Source organism: Pongo abelii, chromosome 13 (assembly GCF_028885655.2).
Source record: "Pongo abelii isolate AG06213 chromosome 13, NHGRI_mPonAbe1-v2.0_pri, whole genome shotgun sequence".
NCBI lineage: Eukaryota > Metazoa > Chordata > Mammalia > Primates > Hominidae > Pongo > Pongo abelii.
The window spans coordinates 52,691,272-52,712,492 of NC_071998.2; the positions used below are offsets into that span (position 1 = coordinate 52,691,272).

Genomic DNA, 21,221 nt, shown 5'->3' on the forward strand with positions numbered 1-21,221 from the left:
GTTCCAACCACAGGATAATAGCAACAGCTGGCACAGGTCTCCTGATCTAGGGCCTCACGACAACCCTATTAACCCCACTTCTCAGATGAAGAAACAGGCATAACAAAATTAAGTCATTCATTGGAGGATACACCGCAGGTTACAGAAGAACATACTGGAGTGCTTTCAGCGCAGCACCCATGCTCTGAACTGCGGCATCATACTGCCTCTTGCATCCGTATTTTCCAATGTGGTGTGGCAAGGTGCTACACAGTCCTTCTGGCCCTGGGGGCCGGGGAGGGGCAATGGGCATGGGTAGGGAGGGAGAAGATGGCAATGCAGACCTGACATTCATAAAGCTGCAGGAGGGGTGATCTGGCCCAGGATCACCACAGTTGGCCTGCATCCTTCTTGGATATGTGAACGCTTGGCTATGGCATGGTTTACCATTTTAGCTTATGTAGGAATCACAGATTACAGGATCCTACCTCTAGAGTTGGATGCAGTAGACTCTCCCTCCCTCCCAACTCCCCTCCCTCCCTCCCTTCCTTTCTCTCTTTCTTTTTCTTCTCTCTCTTTCTCTCTCTTTCTTTTTTTTCCTTCTCTCTCTCTTTCTTTCTTTTTTGATGAAGTCTCACTCTGTCACCCAGGCTGGAATGCAGTGGCGTGATCACAGCTCGCTGCAATCTCAGCTTCCCAGGTTCGAGTGATTCTCCTGCCTCAGCCTCTTGAGTAGCTGGAATTACAGGCCTGCGCCACCACGCCTGGTTAATTTTTGTATTTTTAGTAGAGACGGGGTTTCACCATGTTGGCCAGGTTGGTCACAAACTCCTGACCTCAAGTGATCCGCCCGCCTCAGCCTCCCAAAGTGCCGAGATTACAGGCGTGAGCCACTGTGCCTGGCCTAGACTTTCTGCTTATGGATTGCTAATGTACCAAGTAGGTGGGTAGGACACAGGAAGATGATTTTTTTAGCAAGTCCCACGTGATTCTCATATTACATGGTCCTCAGACCACACTTTGAGAGATATTTGCCATTTTCCTACAAGATCCATCGTTGTCTCTTTTCTCCTTTGGGCATCTTGGAAAGCAGCAGCTGCAGAGGCTATTTTAGGCCGATAAAGACCTGAAGAAGGTCATGCAGCCCAAAGGCCAAGTGAAACCGTTCCAGGACACAGCCTGCAACAGGGCTTCCGGGGGCTGCAGGAAGAGATAGCTACTTAGAGGGGGGCTCAGGAAGTGCTGGGGGTCTCCAGGTGTGCACACCTAGATGTGCTGAGCTCTGGCAATGTAAACTCTCATTAATGTTTTAGTTCACTGAAACAATCGAGTTTCAGCATGGAGCAAATTCACATGAGTCAGTGACTCTCATTCCCAAACTGCTGAGTCACTTCCTGTGTCCTAACTCACCTGTCCCTGCTGCCCAGTGGAGAAAGTCAAACAGAGCCCTGGGTGTGTGACCCTCAAATAAATCCCTAGAGACTTCCGAGTTCATGGGTTCTTCTCCTATGGTATGAAGAATGTGCTATGAAGGAGGGAAAAGTAAATTCAAAATCCAAAGCCATTAAAAAGTATATGCACCAATTCTTCTCCCAGGTCACAGGCTGAATTTAAAGAACAATGATTAAGTGAAAATTCTCTCAAGTTTTTTTTTAATTGGTTCAGCAATTGATTAACTACTGAATCTTGACCCTAAACTTTTTAGTCTAGAAATGTGCTTGAGGAACACAGGGTGGAGATCAGCTTTTTGACATTGCATTCCCCTCCTGGATCACATCCATGTTGGAATCAATTTATAAACTGCCTTTCTAAGGCTTAAAATGATGGTGATCTACAAACAAGTGCCTTCCTAGGCACGGGGTTGCTGGAGACAGATGCCAGGCCCATGGCTCTTAAAGGGAACACTGAACTCATGGCAGAAATGGTGGAAAGTAGAGAAATGAATAGAGGGGGAAAATCACCCAGAGATAACCACTGTCATTGCTTTAGTGTTCTTTCCTTTATTTACTATTCACTAGTATACTCTTATCTATTTCCATTTTGTATCTTTTTTTTTTGTTGTTTCTCTTAATATTTATAATGTGAGCATTTCCCTCACATTATTAAACAGACTTTGGTAATGTTGTGTTTAATAATATATGACGTTCCAAACTCTGAATGTACTATAATTTATTTAACTCTTATTTTTATATGCTTAAGTCATTTCCATATATTTGATTTTTATAGATGAGCATCCTTTTGCATTTTTTGAAATCACACCTTTGATAGATGTCTACATATGAAATTACTACATCAAAAACCATGAATTCTTCTTCTTCTTTTTTTTTTTTTTTTGATACAGGGTCTTGCCCTGTTGCCCAGGCTGGAGTGCAGTGGCACTATGGCAGCCTTGACCTCCTGGAAGTGATCCTCTCACCTCAGTCTCCCTAGTAGACGGGAGTATAGATAGACATGCACCACCACATCCAGCTAATTTTTTTGGTATTTTTTGTAGAGATGGTGTCTTGCTGTGTTGCCCAGGCTGGTCTCGAACTCCTGGACTCAAGTGATTCACCCACCTCGACCTTCCAAAGTGCTGGAGTTACAGGCATGAGCCACTGCACCCTGCCTGTGAATTCTTTTAAGGCTCCTGGTACATCTTCCATAATTGCTTTCCAGAAAGGTCTTTTCAATATGTATTCCTCCAGCATCACACCAAAGTGCCTAGAAATAAAATGTTTGCCAGCAGTGCATATTATAATTTTAAAAAATAGCTTTTCTCTCTTTTTGGAGACACAGTCTCATTCTGTAATCCAGGCTGGAGGGCAGTGCGTGATGTTGGCTCACTGCAAGTCCTGGCCCATCTGCCTTTCAGAATGCCCTTTCTTGCCTCCCACCTCAGCCTCCTGAGTACAGGTGCATGCCACCACGCTCAGCTAATATTTTTAGTAGAGATGGGGTTTTACCATGTTTTTCAGGCTGCTCTCAAATTCCTGGCCTCAAGTTATCTGCCTGCCTCAGCCTCCCAAAGTGCTGGGATTATAGGCTGAGCTACTGTGCCCAGTGAAAAAATGCTTTTTCAATGTGATGAAAATGGTCCACATTTTCACATGCATTCCTTTGCTACGAAAAGTGAATGGTTTACATATTTTTCTATTGAGGCGTTGATATTTTTCTTACTGATTTTTGTGCACACATGCATATACACACACACGAAGAGAAAGAGTGAGAAAGAATAATGTATATAACACATATTATCCCCTTTTTTAAAAAAGTTTTTTGAAAATCATGTCCTCCACTTGTCATTTGACTTTTCATCTTTTTGGTGACGGTTTTTGATGTATAGAAGTTTTCAATTTTGTGTAGCCGATATGTGATTTTTCCCTTTACGATATCTTCCACTTGTCTTTTGATTAAAGAGTCCTTGTACTTTTGAGTCTTAATTATTATAAATATTTAATTATATTCATCTTATTTTTGTACTAGTTAAAAAGTTGTTGATATTTGATTCTGAATTGTACTTGAATATTGTGGGTGTGTATGGATGTGTGTGTAATATGGTATGAGGTTCTAATTTGATTCTTTTCCCCAAAAGAACCAGTTGGCCAGGTGCAGTGGCACACCTATAGTACCAGTTACTTGGGAGGCTAAGGCGGCAGTATTGCTTGAGGTCAGGAGTTCAAGTCCAGCCTAGGCAACATAGTTAGAACCTGTCTCTAAAAAAAGAGAAAATAACCAATTGTCTCAACCCCATTTGTTTCAGAAAGGCTTTTAAGATGAATATAGATTATTCCAAAATCAGAGAATCTCTTTTATACTAGGCCATGGAAAAGAGGTAATCTGACATAGTGGCTTCAGCTAGCAATGCAGCCAGGCTTGTTCTTTAACTTCTCTGTGCCCACCTAGCTACAGGGACCTACAGAACACAGGGGACCAGCCCAGAATTTGAGGGGGAGCTTAAAAGTAGAGTGCAATTACCCTCTCCCTAGGCTCCAAGGCCAGTTAAGCTCATGGGGGTAGAAAAGCTCTGAAGATTTACAGATCTGGCCCATGTGCCTTTTAGAATGCCCTTTCTTGCCAGCACTGTCAGCCCCCAGGTTTCCTGGCTTGTTGGAGGTGATCCCTGGAGCTGACCATTGCCACCAGTTCCTGAATGTTCCATTTCAGAGCTTCAAAGTTGGAAAGATCAATTGTCCAACAGCACCCTGACGCCCAAGCTTTAGCCTTAAGGGATCTAAACAAACAAACAAACAAAAACCCTAAAAAAACTAATCGTGTACCCTGAACCTTTAAACAAAGCTGGTTCACTCTCATACCACCTCAGTGAGCACAGAAAACCAAGCTGTCCGCAACAGCACCTGGTTACATTTACCCATAAACTCTTCCACGTTTGGAATCCTGGCACTTGATTTGTAATCTTTTGACTTGCTCTGCCTGTCAGCTTTTGACAACTGCTTCTTTTTTCTGCACCTGGTTTGGGCTCACTTCTCACCTCTTGGCTTGGTACCTCACCTGATTTGAATGTCACTGTAACATCATGTAAAAGGATCCTTCTGCTAGCCTGAGCCTCAGAGAACTTCACCAGATGCACTGGTAGCCTCTCTTCCAAGGAAGAAAGTACACAGGCTATGGTTTTCTTCTACAGCAAATTGGCTATGGAATGACCTGTGGGGAAGACAGAAACTGGCAGTTCACCTGAATCCTGACAGCTCATATGTCCTTCCACTTACCTTGGCCAAACTACTAGGAAATACTGAAAAGATGGCAAGACAGAAGGGACATGGGACATCTCTATATCTGTCAGTCAGTTTAGCTCTTACTTTGTCATAAAGGAAGACACAAAAAAGCATAATTGCCTGCCAAGTCAGATGAGTTGACTCAACCCCATGATCAATAGCTCACCAGACGGGGCAGCCAAAACCTTTCACATTTATCTGTTCCTCATCCTTATCAGGGATTTGATATGTGAGAACTAGAGCATGTGTTCCAATTCACTGTGGTCTACTTTTAACACAAATAAAATTGTAGATCAAACTGGCTTCGAACACTTCAAAGACCAGACATTATCAAAGTGTTTTATTAGCCTATATGTTCTAGATGTGGTCACTGCGCTGCTCTGCCTGGGATGGAGACTCTGAGTGATCTTATAAAACATCACCTAAAGCATGACCTTTCACTGCTCAAAACCACCCCAAAGTCCTCACCAGGGCCAGGAGGCCTTCCTTGCACTGGCTCCTACCACTTCTGTCACCTCACATCTACCAGGGCTCCTGGCTCAGTCTGCTTTAGTGCATGCCTTATTCAACGTTGCCTCTGAACATCCCAGCTCACTTTCCTCTGCTGGAACATTCTCTCCCCAGGCTTATGTGGCCCTGTTCCTCACTTCATTCAGGTCACCTCAAATGTCATCTTCTCAGAGAGACCGTGAGACCATCTCTGATCACCCTAATAAAACAGCAGCTTTTGTCAGTCTCAATTTCCCTGCTTTATTTTTCTTTATGGCACTTAACTCTCTGACATTTTATACACACACACACATGCGCGTGCGCGCGCGTTTATTGTCTCTTTGTTAGAATGTAAGCTCTCTGAAGGTAGAAACATTGATTTGTTCTTCTCTGTTTCTCCACCTTGATCAGTATCTGACACAAGTAGATATCCAACAACTAGTAGCTAAAAATATTCAAATGTGAATACCGTAGACTATACAAGTCTAGAGAAAAACTGCCTTTCAGGAACTCAGCTGTAACTTAACTTATGCCACCTAGAGTTCTATGATTATCATGGTAGGAAAGTAGCTTTTAATCTACTCTACAACGGATTTCATGAGAAGGAAAATTCTGAAAAATAGTTTTTAGTGAGAATCTTATGTGAGGATCTTTCACACACACACACACACACATCTGTCTATCCATCTATCTATCTATCTAATCCTCACTGAAGCCCCTTAAGGCAGGTATCATCTGCATTACCACAGATAAATACACATGGACTCTGTGAGATTGTAACTTGAATAATGCCATGTGTACTAAAGGTACCAGATACAGGAACTCAGATCTACCCGTCCCCAACAGCCAGGCATTTCCCTATTACAGTACCATGGGATATTGTCAGACATATATATACATATAGTTATGACCGTGGGCTAGGCTCTTATCCAGAGCGAAGCACTATGGATACAGTGATGATTAAATAAGATAGACACTGTCTTTAGTCTCATGGTGCTTACAGACTGAAAGGGATCTTATAAAGCTAAAATTATGCTTGCTGCCACAAAAGTGGTATGTTTTCATTTTTTCATTCACTCAAGAACTATCTATTGACTACATACTATGTCTCATGCTTTGTGTTAAGAGCAAGGAATAAAATGGTGAGTAAAAGCAGACCTGATTCCTGCCTTCGTGGAGCTTACAGTCTAATGAGGGAGATATGAAATAATCACATGCAAACATGGTGCTGTGAGATCCTACAAATAGGGGAAGCAAGCTTAATTAAATTAGGAGATTCTTGCTTGAGGAAGTACCACTTAATCTGAGATTTAAAGGATAACTAGGAGTTAAAAATACAATGAGGAGAGGGAAGAACACTCCAGGTTATTCAAACAGCATGTGAGAAGATCCCATTGTAGAAGGAAAGATGTGTGCAGGAAGTCTCTGAAAGAGGCCAGTGTGGCTGGAGAGCTGGAAATAAGAAGCATCCTGGTGTCAGAGGAGCCTGAGAGGTGGGCAAGAGCAGGCCCATAGGGCATAGTATGAAATCTGACATATGTGCTAAGTCAAAATCCGGCAGTGTGCTCTCCCAGTTGGTCTCTAGGTTAATACTCATGCTAATGTAGCAACTCCAAGCTGGGGACAAAAAACCTTGGAGCAGAGAGGCTCATGGTACCGGCAAGCCGGAAGAAGACTAGATAATCACTAGGATCTGCACTGAAACCAAGGCTCTGCTGCTTAACCGCCCCAGAGAGTCGTCAAGTGAAGAATGGCCTTTCTGAACCTTCACTTGCAGAGTGCTAATGTAGTAGTGGAACAGAATGCTGTTTTGGGAGCCCATGAAATTAGATTTACATTCTTCATCTGTTATCTCTACGTTTCTCAGGTATTAGATGCGAACGAAGATATTTCCTGTTAAGCATTGTTAAAGATAATTAAATAAGATAATGTGTTAAGGACTTGGCCTAGCGCTTAGCTCATAGCAGGTATTCAATAAATAATAGCCATTATTTTTCTTTATCTGTTAAATGGAGACAGTAATAGCACAGATTAAGTTGCTGAGTTATGAAGATCTGATTAGATTATGCATGTGAAAGCAATAGGCCGGGCCTCCTCTGCGCAGTCTTATTTCTAACTTTAAGAGCCAGGAACCCACTTTTTTGGAGCCTGATGTTCTAATATTCCTTTCTTACGAAAGCCAGGCCATTGATTTTTCATCTGCCTGGTGCACCGTAAGAGCCTTGTGTGTTCTTTCAAAAGCGATCTCTCATTTTTCTCGTTTTGGGTTTTTAGGTGTCTTTACATTTGGCAATCTCCGTCCTACAGAGGGCTGGAAAAGCCCTGCGGGAGATGGCATATCCACCACCCGCTGCCGGGTCGGCCCTGAAGCTGTGCGCACCCGAAAACTGCCAAAGAAGCTGGGTCTTGGCGCGGCGGGACAGGCCAATCAGAAGAAGTTTGGCCCTCTGCAGTTTCCGTCCGCTCACTAGGAGGCGCTGCGGCAGCGACGGCGGCGTCGGCGGCCGGAGCTGTCGCGGGTTGGGGCGGTTGGGTTGGCAGCTGAGGCTCCTGGCCATGGAGTGGGGTTCTGAGTCGGCTGCTGTGAGGCGGCACCGCGTCGGAGGAGAGCGTCGGGAGGGAGCGGCGGCCGCGCCACCGCCGGAGAGGGAGGCCCGAGCGCAGGAGCCTCTGGTGGATGGGTGCAACGGCGGCGGGAGGACGCGGAAGAGGAGCCCCGGGGGTAGCGGCAGCGCGAGCAGGGGCGCGGGGACCGGGCTGTCTGAGGCGCGCGCCGCGCTGGGGCTCGCGCTCTACCTGATCGCGCTGCGGACGCTGGTGCAGCTCTCGCTGCAGCAGCTCGTGCTACGCGGGGCCGCTGGACACCGCGGGGAGTTTGACGCGCTCCAAGCCAGGTACCGGCCGCTCCCTGCTGGCACGGCCCGCGCGTCCGTTTGCGGCTCCTGCCCAGGCTCCGGGGCCCCGCACCTGTGTGCACCCGCCCCTGCCGGACCGCCGGGACTCGCTGACCCCTCCCAGGCTGCACGTGGGGTGGGGTGACCCTGCTTGTCCTTCTTCTGGGGTCTGAATTGCCGGGACTTGGGGCTTGCCTGTCCCCCGTTAAGCTCGTGGTGCAGATTGGGGTTGCCAGGTAGATTGAACCTGCTTTCCACTGTCTGCCCTTCGTGCGGATGGTTGGTTGTGAGTCGTCTCCCCATATTCTGGAACAGCTTCCACTTTTTACCTTGCTTAGCCCTTCTGTTTTCCAGATGGAAATTTGTGTGCCTAGACTGTTGTGTAAATTCGCTTTGGGGGCGGGGAGTGTTGGAAGGCGCTAGTGCACTGTTCTAACTTTCTTGAGGGTTACAGCCCCCAAACCTGAAGGCTATAGGAACTCTTTCTGGAACACCGCCCAGTCAAAATTTGGTATGCAGTCTGATAAATTCTTAGATCTCTGCAGTTTGTCTTTAGGCCCCTTAGATTAGTGACTGTGTAAGGTTTGACTTTTTTTTTTTTTTTTTTAAGACCTTTAAGAATGCTGGGAAAGGTGATTAAGTCAAAGATATTGTAACCCAGGTGTGTCAAAGCTCATGAAATGTTAAGCTCGCGTCAAGTTTTCAACAGCTACTGTGTTCTAAAAAGTTTTTCCTAGAATGCAAAGTGTTGCAAGCTTATTAAGGACTTTCTGAAACGTCTCCCACCCCCACTTCCAGCTTTCCCCACTTGGAATGCAGTGAAAAGACAAAAAAAGTTTTGTTTTCATTAGGGGTACAGTTGGTTTTGGCCTGAATCGAAGTTACTAGACCTTGGGTGTATGCTAGGAGGGCTGGGTTCATCAAAAGTTTTTTCCCCCCCTTATTTAACCTCTTGACTTGATTATTTTTGCTCATTGGTTTCTGCTACTTAAAGTCATTAACCCAGAATCTGTAACCTTCAGGAGTGTGCACAGTGGAGTTATATTCTATCCTGCTTAGTCTTTAGCTTTTTTTTTTTTTTGGTTTGTTTTTTGAGACAGGGCCTGGTTCTGTCGCCCAGGCTGGAGTGCAGTGGCTCCATCTCGGGTCTGTAGCCGCCACCTCCCAGGTTCAAGCAGTCCTCCCACCTCAGCCTCTTGAGTAGCTGGGACTACAGGCGGATAGTAGTCTACATCTGGCTAGTTTTTGTATTTTTAGAAGAGATGGAGTTTCACCATGTTGCCCAGGCTGATCTCAAACTCCTGAGCTCAAGCAATCCACCCGCCTCAACCTCCGAAAGTCCTGGAATTACAGGCGTGAGCCACCGTGCCTGGCCAATGGTCACACGTTTTGAATACATCCCTAGTCCTTGTATTGGTTTGATACGGGGAGAAGTTGGGAATGGGATGGTGGAGAAAACTGAAGGGGTCAACTCGTGGGAGGCAAAAATAAAAATATGGAACTTTATAAGTGATGTTCACTTGGTTTCTGAAATAATGAAAGGCGGTCCTTTTTTATAAGTCAAAGAACTAAGCTTTTTTGGGGAGGAAGGGGTGTGTAGTGGAAAAGTTACCCATGCTAAATGTCAATTTTAATTACAAACCTTTGTTATTCTTTTGGTCACTTCCAGGGATTATCTTGAACACATAACCTCCATTGGCCCCAGGACTACAGGAAGTCCAGAAAATGAAATTCTGACCGTGCACTACCTTTTGGAACAGATTAAACTGATTGAAGTGCAAAGCAACAGCCTTCATAAGATTTCAGTAGATGTACAACGGCCCACAGGCTCTTTTAGCATTGATTTCTTGGGAGGTTTTACAAGCTATTATGACAACATCACCAATATTGTGGTAAAGCTGGAACCCAGAGATGGAGCCCAGCATGCTGTCTTGGCTAATTGTCATTTTGACTCAGTAGCAAACTCACCAGGTATGTACCTGTTTTTTAGTCATTTGGAAGTTGTCACAGCCCGGAAAGTTCATTAACATAACCCCAAGCTACTTGGGCAATTGGGGGACCATTTTCTTGGGCAAACCTTTTTTTCTTTGTGATGGAAAGCAGGATAATTAGGATAGTATCATTTAGTTTAGGATCTAACCATTCTGTCTTCTCTTACGTGCTTTATTAATATTATTTTTTGGTATTAATGCCAGCAGCCTAGTGATAAGACTTGGAATGTTTCTGGTAGACTGAAGCAGCTTTCTCAATGTTACCAGACAGTGTGTGTGTGTCCTTGTGTCCTGGAGTTAGGTTCTGACACTTAAAAAGTGTTTTACTCAGCTCGGTGTTATACTAGGCTTTGGGGATACCAGATAAGGATAGTCCCTGCCTTCAAGGGTTGCTGCATGGTTTTAGAGCAGGGGTGTCCAATCTTTTGGCGGCCCTGGGCCACACTGGAAGAAGAATTGTCATGGGCCACACATAATATACACTAATGATGGCTGATGAGCTTAAAAAAAAAAAAAAACCTCATGTTTTAAGAAAGTTTACAAATTTGTATTGGGCTGCATTCAAAGCTGTCCTGGGCTGCGGGTTGGCGGATATCTCTTCTAGCAGAGTCTGTTGACTTATAAAGTGAGAATTTTGCTCCACTGAGGGTGCCATACTGTTAAAGTACCTAATTAATGTGTAAATCTTTGAAAATAATTTGGCAAAATAGAATACTTGCATTTAGGACAGTGCCTGACGCAGTAAATATTTGTCAAATGAATGGGAATCCCCTAAACTGAACTTCCATTTATTAAAATATTTATTCTTCAGAAAATTGTATTCAGTGGTTAAAGGGATTGTAAATAGGGATAGAAAATAGCATTTATAATGGCATAGTATTTTAGTGGTAGACGAGACCTGAGATGGCATCTGGCTCAACTCCTCATTTGATACAGGAGTAAATTTAGCTGGTCATCACTGATCAGAGACAAAACTAGGATAAGATGCTGGATTTCCTGGCCAGTCAGTTCTTTCAGCTACATTTGTAAGGAAAAAGAATATTAGGGTGTAATTAGTACTCCCTTTTGCAAATTGCTTAACTTCTTAGTTTCTCATCTGTGTAATGGAGAAAATAATAATACTTTCCTAATAGTGTTGCTTGGAGGATTAAAAATAAGTAAAACACTAAAATAGTACCTGGCATGGAAAGTGATTTTTAAAAGTTTCTATTAACTCTTATGTAATATTAACACTTCTGGATTACTCGAACTTATAGCAGGCCAAATTTGAACATCTAGAGTTATACAAAATGTAAGTAAAATTTATTTGCTTGATGAAATGATTCATATTAGAATATCTTCATTTAGAAAGCTTGACAATTGCGTTTAGAATGTAACTTGCATTTTCAAAAATCAGTATACACACGTTTGTTAAATAAGCCGGAAGTACCTTCGTGTGCTGCTGGGGTAACCAGTGGTTTAGTGTTTTGTTTTTTTTTTTGGCTGGGGGGCCAAGTCTTACTCTGTCACCAGGCTGGCGTGCGGTGGCACAATCTTGGCTCACTGCATCCTCTGCCTCCCGGGTTCAAGCGATTCTCCTACTGTGCCACAACACTCAGCTGATTTTTTTTTTTGTATTTTTGGCAGCGACAGGGTTTCACCATGTTGGCCAGGCTGGTCTTGAACTCCTGACCTCAGGTGATCCGCCTGCCTCAGTCTCCCAAATTTCTGAGATTATAGATGTGAGCCACTGTGCCTGGCCACCAGTGGTTTTTTTATGTCTATTTCAAAGCAGTAATAAATGTCACTCTTTGCCCACTATTATGATGCTTAAATTCTGGGAAGGGGCAAATAAACACCATGGTTGCTTAAGAACATTATATAAGAAGGCTGTATATACAAGAATTAGCAGCAAATGTAGGGACAAAAGAAAAAAGTTTCCCCTCTACCCTTCATAGTTCTTAGCTGAGTGGACCCCTGTAACAAAAGACAGGCTAAAAAGAGAAAAACCAAATAGAAGTTTATTAACACATGCACTTCATGTACATGGGAGATACGCAAGAAAAATGAGTACATCTCAAAGAGGTGGCTTAGAAATCTGGCTTATGTAGCATCTTCAACCAAACAATACAATTTTAGAGAAGTGACAAAAGAAAGGAAAAGGACCTTGAGTCTCGAGGGGTGGCAAATTGTAGGAAGGCAAATAAATGGTAGAGAAAGGTTAGTTAGTAAAGTGTTATATAGATTCCTTTTGTGCTGTTGCCAGGCCACCAAAAGTTTAAAGTTGTCTTTTGTGATCAACCTTTGTACTTCCTGGTGGAGAGGGGAAGTGGGGACACCTTGGTAAATGTATATCCTGCTTTTAGGCAAACAAGGGGAAGGCAGAGAGCTTTTTTGTATAGTACCTGCTTCTCAGTTGCCTTCAGCTCAAAATAATCCGTATGTCAAAGTGACATATTTTGGAGTGCATATTCAGTTACTCTTTACAAATGTAGTGCCAAATGTTACAAATTGTATATCTGGAGTCTAATAATTAAAGGCCAGCATTTTCGTGAGCCATTAGAACTCACTTTTTATTATTATGTTTTACATAACAGAGACAGGTTCTCACTTTGTTGCCCAGGCTGGTCTTGAACTCCTTAAGTGATTATTCTACCTCATCCTCCCAAAGTGCTGGGATTACAGGTGGGAGCCACTGTGCCTGGCCTAGAACCTACATTCATTCATTCATTCACTTATTCATTTATTTATGAGACGGAGTCTCACTCTGTCCCTCAGGCTAGAATGCAGTGGCTCGATCTCGACTCACTGCAAGCTCTGCCTCCTGGGTTCACGCCATTCTCTTGCCTCAGCCTCCCTAGTAGCTGGGACTACAGGTGCCCACCACCATGTCTTGCGAATTTTTTTTTTTTTTTTTTTTTGAGACGGAGTCTCGCTCTCGCCCAGGCCAGACTGCAGTGGCGCTATCTCTGCTCACTGCAACCTCCGTCTCCTGGGTTCATGCCGTTCTCCTGCCTCAGCCTCGCTAATTTTTTGTTAGTAGAGATGGGGTTTCACTGTGTTAGCCAGGATGGTCTCAATCTCCTGAGCTCGTGATCTGCCTGCCTTGGCCTCCCAAAGTGCTGGGATTACAGGCGTGAGCCACTGCGCCTGGCCCTAGAACCTACTTTTAACTAAAATTTTATAGGAATACCCTTAGCAACAATCTCAAGGAAATTTCTGTCAATAATAAATGGTTAAAAATAGTGTTTCACACATTCATCAAATAGACCAAGCTTGTTCAACCTGCAGTCCTGGGTAGCTTTGGATGTGGCCCAATACAAATTCATAAACTTTCTCAAAACATGAGATTTTTTTTTTCAATTTTTATTTTATTTTTTAGCTCATCAGTGATTGTTAGTGTCTTTTATATGTGGCCCAAGACAATTCTTCTCTTAATGTGGCCCATGGAAGCCAAAAGATTGGACACCCCTGAAATAGACTATCACCTAAATCCTTTTGGTGGATGGCCTAATTGAAGCACTTCTTTTTTCTTTTTTTCTTTTTAAGTTCTCATCTGTGTATCTAGGACTCAGGAATTGATACCAATTAGGAGTAATGTTATCCACAGAAAAGCCTTAATTATCTTCTTGAGTTTGCTGTGTGGTTCCAGGTCGTTGGTAGAAGAGGCATTGAGTTATTTTGGGGGTGGCTTCAATTTCAGGGTTAATTCTAAATGGAAAAGGATGTCAGTTAACCACCTAGCCCTTATAGATACTGTCCTCTTAACTTTCCTTCCCTTTCTTAAAGATATTTGACTCTTCTGTAGTTCTCTTTTAGCACCAGAACCATTAAAATAAGGGAAGCTGAATGGACAGTTTAACTTTTTAATCAACCCTGTATAGATACCTTTGAATTTCTCTTCCCCTCTTTTTGAATAAAGAAACATTTTATTGTTTGCTTTCTATTTTAAAGTAACTCACAGTGTCAAATTAAAAAAAAAGGTTTATTTCAGTAGGTTTTTGGAAGGTGACACATTTTGCTAATAGCAGCATTTTCTATTTGATAATAATTAAATGATTATTACTTTGTTTCACTTCGATTGAAATGCAAACCAGTAATCACCACCAAGACAAGTATGGTTAATAGGTAGTAGTAGGAATGGGGTCTGGAATTTAACAGAGCCCAAACAAGCATTTTAATTTTAGCTAGCTACAGAGCCTTCCTCAGATTTGCAAAGAGAAGGAAAAATGAACATTGAATACCTACCAGGTGCTAGGCACTGGGCATTATCTTGTGTGACTCAAACCTGTGAGGTAGGTATCATTAGCTTGCTTTTTAAACCAGGAAATAGTGGAGTAAAGTGACAGAGCTCAAATTTACTTCCAAGGCTTTCTTGCTCTCAAATCCACGCCAAACTCTTTGGCACCCTGCTTCAAATGTGTAAACCCAGAAATGTTACTGCCTGAGTTACATTAGTGCTTATTTACTTTGATTACTCTTTAAGTTTTCTCTTATGGAAAATTTCAAATATATTCAAAAGCAGAATTGTTTAGTGAACCCCAATGTACTTATCTCCCAGCTTCAGCAGTCTGATCTTGTTTCTTTCCTACCACTACCCTCCCAACTTCTTGATTATTTTGAAGCAGATCTTAGCTATATCAGTTCCTCTCTAAAAGTATTTCACTCTGTGTTGCTGGAAGATAAGGGCCCTTTTTGATACCACCAATTGCCTCACCTAAAAAAACCTAACAGTAATTCCTTGGTATCATCAAATATCCAATCAATTCCTTTAACTGTCTCTTACAGTGCTTTAAAAAAGCAAGACAGTTAAGTCATCTTTATAGTTACTTTTAATTAACATACAAAATTTCTGAATCAAGAAGAGGTCCAGAGATTCAACTGAGTGTGTGTTCTGGGACCTAGGATACTACTTAGGTCATTAGTCTCCTTTCCTGTGTCTTACTAGATTAGGTATCTTCTTTTTAGTTTTCCATCACATAATCCCCTTGGAGAAGCCTTAAAGGAATGTTACACCATCCAAAGTGACCTCTCTGTGCAGCTTTTATGATTTTGGCACAAGCAAGAAAGGAGTGGGTGCAGTGGGAGATGATGCAGGAAGCTGTGAGCACCAGAAGTGAGACTGTTACAGAAGATGTGGAATACGGGTAAAGAATAGAACAGATTTCTTTGGTTTGCTGAGAATACCAGTTTCCAGTATGACTTTAGGTCCTCTCAGGTTACTTCATTTAGCAGACACTAATTGAGTGACTCTGGTGGGTCAGGCATGGTTGTAGGCATTGAGAGTAAGTCAGTGAGCAAACCAGACAAAGATCCCTTCATGGAACTTACTGCTGGTGGATGTGATTGTCACCTGATGATGACAGAGCTATGCTTCTGGTCATGCAGCTATTGTGATGCTTCTCTGAGGAGAAAGCTCCATTCCTAGTCCTAATGGGTCATATTGTAAACATTTTAAAATCTGAGCAGCAAATCTGTTTTTCTGATTTGAAGGTGCCAGTGATGATGCAGTTAGCTGCTCAGTGATGCTGGAAGTCCTTCGCGTCTTGTCAACATCTTCAGAAGCCTTGCATCATGCTGTCATATTTCTCTTTAATGGTGCTGAGGAAAATGTCTTGCAAGTGAGATTTTACTGTTTTAAATATCAGGCTTGAATAAGGATGAGATTAATAATAATAGCTAAATATTATTTACTAAATAATAGTAAATGCATTTTTTATGACTCCTGTGGGTAGTATAAAATAATATGCAGAAAAATACTATATGAGCAGTACTTTAACAAATTCACAACTACTTATGTAGAGATGTTTAATATTTGGAAAACTCCACTTAGCAGATTATTGTGGCAGGATTTGATTGAGAGAAGGGCTCTTGCTGGCATAATTACTCTCCTCAGGTTTTTTTTGACATTGAAGTTTCAGAGATGTTTTGAGACAGGCACAAATAAATGCCCATCCATATGGATCGTCTCTTCTCCTGTTCTCTTTTTTTCTTTCTTTTTAAAAAGAGATGGGGGCCAGGCACGCTGGCTCATGCCTATAATCCCAGCACTTCGGGAGGCTGAGGCAGGCAGATCACGAGGTCAGGAGTTTGAGACCAGCCTGGCCAACATGGTGAAACCCCGTCTTTACTAAAATTACAAAAATTAGCCAGGCGTGGTGGTGGGTGCCTGTAATCCCAGCTATTCGGGAGTTTGAGGCAGGAGAATCGTTTGAACCTGGAAGGTGGAGATTGCAGTGATCCGAGATCGAGCCATTGCACTCCAGCCTGGGCCACAGGCTTTGTTTCAAAAATGAACAAACAAAAAAAGAGGGAGTCTTGCTGTGTTGCCCAGGCTGGTCTCGAACTCCTGAGTTCGGGTGATCTTCCCACCATGGACTCCCAAAGTTTTGGGATTACAGGCGTGAGCCACCGTGCCTGGCCCTCTTTGCCTTTTCTTTTGCACAGCCTTGTACTTACCAGGGATGTTGTTTGGCACCGCTGATGGTAACCAGGCTGCCTTCTGTGATGGGTGACTTTCTGAACCCTGATGTGCATGGCCATTATGCATAGGAAAAGAAGCAGAAGATGTCTTTGGATACTGCTTTTGAAGAGCAATTATTTTGTTTTCATATTCCTTACCTCATCAAAGTAGTCCCTCTGTGTTTAAGCAAAATCAAGACTGATAATTTAAGATTGTTTAACAAATATTTGTTTTCTTTCCTTCTCATTAAGGCCAGTCATGGTTTCATTACACAGCACCCCTGGGCTAGCTTGATTCGTGCATTCATTAACCTAGAGGCAGCAGGTGTAGGAGGGAAAGAACTTGTATTCCAAACAGGTACGTGAGATTGTGCATTGTATATTTTAATGCAGTTCTAGTTTTTGTAAAAGTAGAAAGTTTTTGATTATAAGTAATATCTTCAATAAACAGTCTCTTGAATGAGCATTCTTTTTAAAGCATGAGGTGGTGTTAGCTTGTCTTTGTTAAAAATTTTGAACAAAATAATATAGCATCTAACACTTGTATAGTGCTTATTATATGCCAAGTGTTGTTCAAACCATTTCGTATATATTAAGTCATTGAATCCTCCAAACAACATGTAAGATAAGTACTGTTACTTCCATTTTAGAGATGAAACTGAGTCCAGAGAGATTATAACTTGCCTAAGGTTTCACAGTTGTTTAATGGCAGAGTGTGATTTGAACCTAGACAGTCCAGGTCCAGAGACTTTGTTCTTAACCTCTAATTGGATTGTTATATAGGTAGTGAAATTTTAGCCACTATGGGTGGTTATGATATAAATATTTTTAAATGTCAATCATTTCATGAGTTAAAATCAGAAAATTTACCTGTAGTGTAACAGGTTTAAATTTATCATTGATTTAGTGGACTGTTAAAAAAATTTAGTAATATTTAATCAGCCAGAATAATTTTTATTTTATTTTTTTTTAGAGACAGAGCCATGCTCTGTCACCCAAGCTCGAGTGCACTGGTGCCATCATGCAGCCTTGACCTCCTGGGTTCAAGTGGTCCTCCTGTCTCAGTTTCCTGAGTTGCTGGGACTACAGGTGCTTGCTATCACGCCTGGCTAATTTAAAAATATTTTTGTAGAGACAGGCTCCCATTATGTTTCCCAGGCTGGTCTCCAACTCCTGGGCTCAAGTGGTCCTCCTGCCTTGGCCTCCCAAAGTGCTAGGATTACAAGCATGAACCACCGTGCCTGGCCCAGAGAAATAGTTTTAGTTTTATGATTAAACTTTTCTAAGGATATCAACTTAGCCCATTTATGCCTAGTGTTCCATTATTGGAACGCTAAGCATGTGGGAGTTGTATCCTACTGCTCAAGCGTCATCGCCAAGGTCTGATTTTCCACACATGCAAAAATTAAAAAAATTGCAACCTCAGGCATAAATGGGCTTTAATTGTCTTTATTAACAAAATTCAGAGCTCATAGATTTGTTTAGTTAGGGCATACTAAAATTTGACATTGGAAGTTCCATTCCATTTCCCTGCCCTGTTAGAAATTTGGGTAATGCATTTTATCCAGAGATGTAGCATTTGCTAGATGTTTTAATATTCAAGAGTGTGTTGTGTGCTGAGATGGGCTAGGGGAAGTAAGATGATGTGGGAACTTGTTTTGTAGCACCCTTTTAAGACCTGATTTTATTTAAATTATGAAACTATGCTAAGTATGTCTTCATAACCTAAACAATACTGTATTTTAATAGTCTCCATCAAACTTATTTTAAACTTTTATCTTTCAAAATGTATGTATATTTTACTTTAGCTAGGCATTTGAGATTCTCAAGGTCATGATGTCAGAAGCAGCAAGGTTCTGTTTTCAATTCTCAAACCTTTCTGCTTTATTCTTACTCTTTAACTAATGAGAAGAAGCTGGGATCTAGTATCTACAAGAGTAAGTAGATACATTATTATAGAGATATATCAATATATATATATTTATTTTATTTTATTTTTTTGAAGCAGGGTCTCACTCTGTTGCCCAGGCTGGAGTGTAGTGGTATGATCTCGGCCCACTGCAACCTCTGCCTTGAGAGCTCAAGACATCCTCCCAGCTCAGCTTCCTAAGTAGCTGGGACTACAGGCATATACCACCATGCCCGGCTAATTTCCTTCTTTTGTGGAGATGGGGTTTGGCCATGTTGCCCAGGCTGATCTCAAACTCCTGAGCTCAAGCAATCCTCCTGCTTCAGCCTCCCAAAGAGCTGGGATTACAGGCATGAGCCACCACGCCCGGCCTCTTTCTATTTCTTGGACGTCAGTTAGGATAGGAGGAACACATACATGTAACAACCACCAGATCAAAAAGCAGCAAAAGAAAATTCTGTAAGCAGAGAGGACACTCAGTCTTCTTTCCCGTTATGAAAAATGTCAGGGCTCCATGTAAACAGGAGTGTGTCTGCATATTTTCCATGTTGAAGTATACTATGTGTTAAGTGCCTTCATCTCCATGCTTTTAATTTATTAGCACAGCACCTTGCCCCTATACTCCTCCTATCCAGAGAAAAACCAGCCTTATGGTTTAATCTGCACCCTTTCTAGATTTTTTTCTATGTACATATATATTAATGCATAAGTATTTTATGTACATATGTTAACATATTTTACATATGTGTAGTCCGGAGAGGTTAAAACACTTACCAAGGGCTAGTCAGGTCCAGACTGACTAACATTACTTATTTACATTTATTAAGTACTCATTTTTGGTAGGCCTGGGCAGCCCAGAGTCCTTATTCTTTTTATTAAATGCATATGGTTTTAGACAAAAATTCTCCAGCTGCATAAATTCTAAAAATAATTACATTATCTGAAAGGGTGTAAACAAACTGTTAATAATGGTCCTAGCTAGATGGTGAGCACTTGCTGGTAGAACTGGACTAAGTGTGACTGGAATGGAGGACTAGGTTAAAGGTAAAACAACAGTTTAAATTCTCTGTTGCTTCATGAATTTAAGACCAGAATTGATTTTCATTAATGCATTACTTTCTATAATTTTATGTATTTAAATTTTTGCAATGTATATGATCACTTTAATAATAAAGCAAAAAACAGATTTATGACTGGTTAGTATAAACATAAAATTTAAATGTTTTACTTGTTCTGAAATCCCCATGTTTCAAAATTAATTTTTTTGGAGGGGTGTCATACAAAAAATTTGAAGAGATTATTTCCCTCCTTACTCTGAAATTTTACATGATTTTTTCCCCCTCTAGGTTTTGGAGCTCATTATTATGGCTAAACTGCATACCTGAAAGCTTTCTGGGTGCTTTCTGACATTCTGATGCCTTTCCCAGCATCTCTATCACTTTTAATGCCACTGCCTACAAAAGACTACCCTTCTTGTGGGCATGGCTTTCAAAAAGCTAGTTAGTGTTATTTTCATGTTTGACTAAAAGAGGATAAAGGCCCTCCTGGGTTTGGAGTTGTGCTTGAGAGTATATGCCAGATTGTGCTGTCCTCAGCTTTTTAAACCATACTTCTTTTTCTGTGTGATAATATTTGTCCTGCCCTGGAAACTTTTTGGTTAAAACAGTTTGTGCTCTAGAACTCCCTTGTCACTTCTGAGAGTGACATTCATTTGGGGAGTTTTTAGTGACTAGAATAATCATTACTACCTAATTTTTAAGAAGGGCCAGAAAGAATGACTTGATTTTATCAGACCAGTGACCTCATTTCATGAGTGAGAGAGGCTTGATTGCAGAAGGCTCACAGAATCTTTTTTCCTCTTCAGAAAATATTCATGCCCCTGTAATTCTACCATCCAGAGCAAACTAGTGTAATAGTTTAGTCTATACTCTTCTGGAATTTTTTCTAAATGCAAACATTAATATACATTTATATATGTGTATATATATTTCTTGCAAAAATAGAATCATATTCTGTCTGCTATTTTATAGCCGCCTTTTCTTTTTGAGATGGAGTCTCACTCTGTCACCCAGACTGGAGTGCAGTGATGCGATCTCAGCTCACTGCACCCTCTGCCTCCCGGGTTCAAGCGATTCTCCTGCCTCAGCCTGCCATGTAGCTGGGATTACAGGTGTGTGACACCATGCCTGGCTAATTTTTGTATTTTTAGTGGAGATGGGGTTTCACCATGTTGGCCAGGCTGGTCTCGAACTCCTGAGCTCAGGTGATCTGCCCACTCGGTTTCCCAAAGTGCTGGGATTACAGGTGTGAGCCACCATGCCCGGCCTGTAGCCTTCTTTAGAATGAATTCTTTTTTTAAAGTTACAGCTTTATTGAGATATATAATTCTCAGTTGTGCAATCATCATCATCATCAATTTTAGAATGTTTTTATCATCCCAAATAGCAAACTCATTAGCAGTCACTCCCATTTTCCCCTATCCCTAGGCAACTGCCTGTCTACTTTGTGTTTCTATAGATTTGCCTGTTGTAGACATTTCATATAAATGTAATCATACAACACATGGTTGTTTGCGTCTGGGTTTTTTTACTTAGTGTAATGTATTTCAGATTGTTAATCTAAATAACAGACAGAGGGAGACTCTCAAAGAAGATGGTATTTATTTAGTAATGGGCGTTGCAGTAGGAATACATGTGCCATAGTAAACTGTGAGACTATGTGCCATAGTAAACTAGGGCAGTAAAGGAAGACAAAAGTTTTTATAGGAAAAGTGAAGAGGATTACATAATTTTTTTTGAGATGA

At 41.7% G+C, this 21,221-nt stretch overlaps 1 protein-coding gene across 4 annotated transcripts in view; it reads left to right on the plus strand.

Moving 5' to 3' along the window:
- The first annotated feature begins 7,167 nt into the window (after positions 1–7,167).
- Positions 7,168–21,221, plus strand: part of ERMP1 (endoplasmic reticulum metallopeptidase 1) — a 54,766-nt gene continuing 40,712 nt past the window's right edge. For all 4 annotated transcript variants that reach the window (XR_008509652.1, XR_008509653.1, XR_008509654.2 and 1 more), the window contains exons 1-4: positions 7,168–8,077; positions 9,747–10,048; positions 15,541–15,668; positions 16,762–16,867. Coding sequence is in view for 1 of the 4 variants with exons in the window: in XM_009244460.4 (XP_009242735.3) it covers positions 7,515–8,077; positions 9,747–10,048; positions 15,541–15,668; positions 16,762–16,867 (1,099 nt within the window). In the remaining 3 variants the exon portion in view is untranslated. The remainder of the gene's footprint in view (positions 8,078–9,746; positions 10,049–15,540; positions 15,669–16,761; positions 16,868–21,221) is intronic.